Source organism: Rhea americana, unplaced genomic scaffold (genome assembly GCF_003343005.1).
Source record: "Rhea americana isolate MKP2758 unplaced genomic scaffold, rheAme1 scaffold_713, whole genome shotgun sequence".
Lineage (NCBI taxonomy): Eukaryota > Metazoa > Chordata > Aves > Rheiformes > Rheidae > Rhea > Rhea americana.
The window spans coordinates 22318-24993 of record NW_028186883.1 but is presented as its reverse complement, the minus strand read 5'-3'; the positions used below and the strand labels follow the sequence as shown (position 1 = coordinate 24993).

At 62.9% G+C, this 2676-nt stretch overlaps 1 protein-coding gene across 1 annotated transcript in view; it reads right to left on the bottom strand.

Moving 5' to 3' along the window:
* LOC146586107 (creatine kinase M-type-like) overlaps positions 1-971 on the bottom strand; it is a 4949-nt gene extending 3978 nt beyond the window's left edge. The window contains exons 1-2 of the mRNA XM_085321835.1: positions 743-971; positions 1-142 (exon numbers count right to left, since the gene is read on the bottom strand). The exon at positions 1-142 is cut by the window's left edge and continues 5 nt beyond it. Coding sequence (XP_085177961.1) covers positions 1-142; positions 743-935 — 335 coding nt within the window. The 5' untranslated portion in view covers positions 936-971. The remainder of the gene's footprint in view (positions 143-742) is intronic.
* Between the last annotated feature and the right edge of the window lie 1705 nt (positions 972-2676).

The following is a 2676-nucleotide window of genomic DNA, read 5'->3' as shown; positions in this document are numbered from 1 at the left end:
TGGTTGAGGTCGGTGCGGTGCTTGTCAGTGGGTTTGTAGCCGCCGTGGCGGTCCTGGATGACGGGGTCGAAGAGATCCTTGAAGACCTCATAGGACTCCTCGTCCCCRGCCACGCAGCCCACCGTCATGATGAACGGGTGCCCTGTGGGTGGGCGGCGCGTCAGCAGGCACCGGGAACCAGCGTCGGCACCGGGAACAGGAACCGACACCAGGAACCRGGCACAGCACCCAACGCGCCAGCACTGGTTGAGGGGACACCAAGGCTGGTCAAGGGGGCAATGGAGATGCTGGGGTTGGCTGAGAGGCCCCCCTGGGGACACTGAGTCTGGCTGAGGGGACAGCAGAGTTGGGTGAGGGGACACCAGGGATGGCTGAGGCGCCCCTGGGGACACTATGGCTGGCCAAGAGGACAGTGGGGACACCAGATCTGGCCGAGAGGCCCTAGGGACACAATGAGCAGGCTGAGGATCCCCTGGGGACACCGGGGGTGGCCAAGGGGACACCAGAGACTCCAGGGTGGGCCAAGGGGACACCATGGGTAGGCTGAGGGGACACCAGGGTGGGTCAAGGGGACACTGGAGACACCAAGGCTGGTTGAAAATCTTCTGGAGACACCAGCACTTTTTGAGGGGACACTAAGGCTGATTGAGGGTCTTCTGGAGACACCAGGACTTATTGGGGAGACACCAAGGCTGGTTGAGTGTCCCCCGGGGGCAGGCCGAGGGGACCGCCGGGTGCCCACCGGGGTTGTCGACGCCGGTCTGGATGACGTCATCGAGGGTGAAGCCGCTGGGCGTCTCCTTGTCGCGCAGGCGCTGGTAGAGGGCAGGCGTCAGCACCTTGGCCATGTGGTTGTTGTGCTTGGAGAGGTCGGGGAACTCCTCCTCCGCTGAGAACTTCAGCTTGTGCTTGTTGTGGGTGCTGCTGAAAGGCATGGCGGCGGCGGGCCTGCGCGGCACCGGCACCCGTGTCAGGCGCGCCATGGGCACAGCATGGCCATGGAGGGGGGGTGGTGATGGGCATCAGGCATGGGGCACGGCATGGCATGGGAACATGCCATGGGAAATGGCATGAGGCATCACACAGTGCGTGGCATGGGGCACAGCATGGTATGAGACCTGGCACGGTGATGGCATGGGGCACGGCATGGTGTGGCATGGGGCACGGCATGGTGTGGGACATGGTATGGCATGGAGTATGGCACGGCATGGTATATGGCATGAGACATGGCATGCTGCCTGGCGTGGGACATAGCACGGCATGGGACATGGTATGGCGCGTGGGACATGGCATGGCATGGGGCACAGCATGGGACACAGCATGGCATGGGACATGGCATGGCATGGGGCACAGCATGGGACACAGCACGGCACGGGACATGGCATGGTGCGTGGGACATGGCATGGAGCACAGCATGGGACACACATGGCATGAGACACAGCATGGCATGGAGCACACCATGGGGCACAGCATGGCATGGGACATGGTATGATGCATGGCACAAGGCATGGCATGGGGCACAGCATGGGACACAGCATGGCATGTCCCATGGCATGGTGCGTGGGACATGGCATGGCATGGAGTATGGCATGGCATGGTGTATGGCATGAGACATGGCATGCTCCCTGCATGGAACATAGCACGGCATGGGACATGGCATGGCATGGGACATGGCATGGCATGGGACATGGCATGGCATGGGGCACAGCATGGGACACAGCATGGCATGGGACATGGTATGGTGCGTGGGACATGGCATGGGACATGGGGCACAACATGGGACACAGCATGGCATGGGAGATGGCATGGCGCGTAGGACATGGCATGGGACATGGGGCACAACATGGGACACAGCATGGCATGGGACATGGCATGGTGCGTGGGACATGGCATGGCATGGGGCACAGCATGGGACACAGCATGGCATGGGACATGGCATGGTGCATGGGACATGGCATAGGGCACAGCATGGGACACACATGGCATGAGACACAGCATGGCATGGGGCACAGCATGGGGCACAGCATGGCATGGGACATGGCCATGAGGGCCGGGTGACAGGCACGAGGCTCTGCACGGGGGACACGGCATGGCACGGGGGACATGGCAGCATGTCGCAGCACTGCCCGGGCCTGGCACAGAGGTGCTGCACGAGCAGGGAGGACAGGGCACGGGTGCCATGGCACGGGAGGACAGGGCATGGGGGACACGGCGTGGGCATGGGTGCCATGGCACAGGGGACACGGCGTGGGTGGAGGCAACATGGCGTGGGGACATGGGAGTAACGGGGGGACAAGGTGCAGGCATAGGGGACATGGGGGGCATAGGGGACACAGGGGACATGGCACAGGAGACAGCATGGACACAGGGGACATGGGGGACACAGTCCAGGGGACATGGAGGACATGTTGTGAACACAAGGAACGCGGCATAAGGGACATGGGGGACGCAGCATAGACGCAGGGGACAGGCACAGGGGACACAAGGGACATGGGGCACAAGGGACACAGCATGGACACGGGGGACATGGGGGACAGGCACAGGGGACACCAGGGACACGGCACACGACATGGGAACACAGGGGACATGAAGGGCACAGGAGACACCGCATGGACACGGGGGACATGGAGGGCACAGGGGACAGAGGGGACACAGCATGGACACGGGGGACATGGA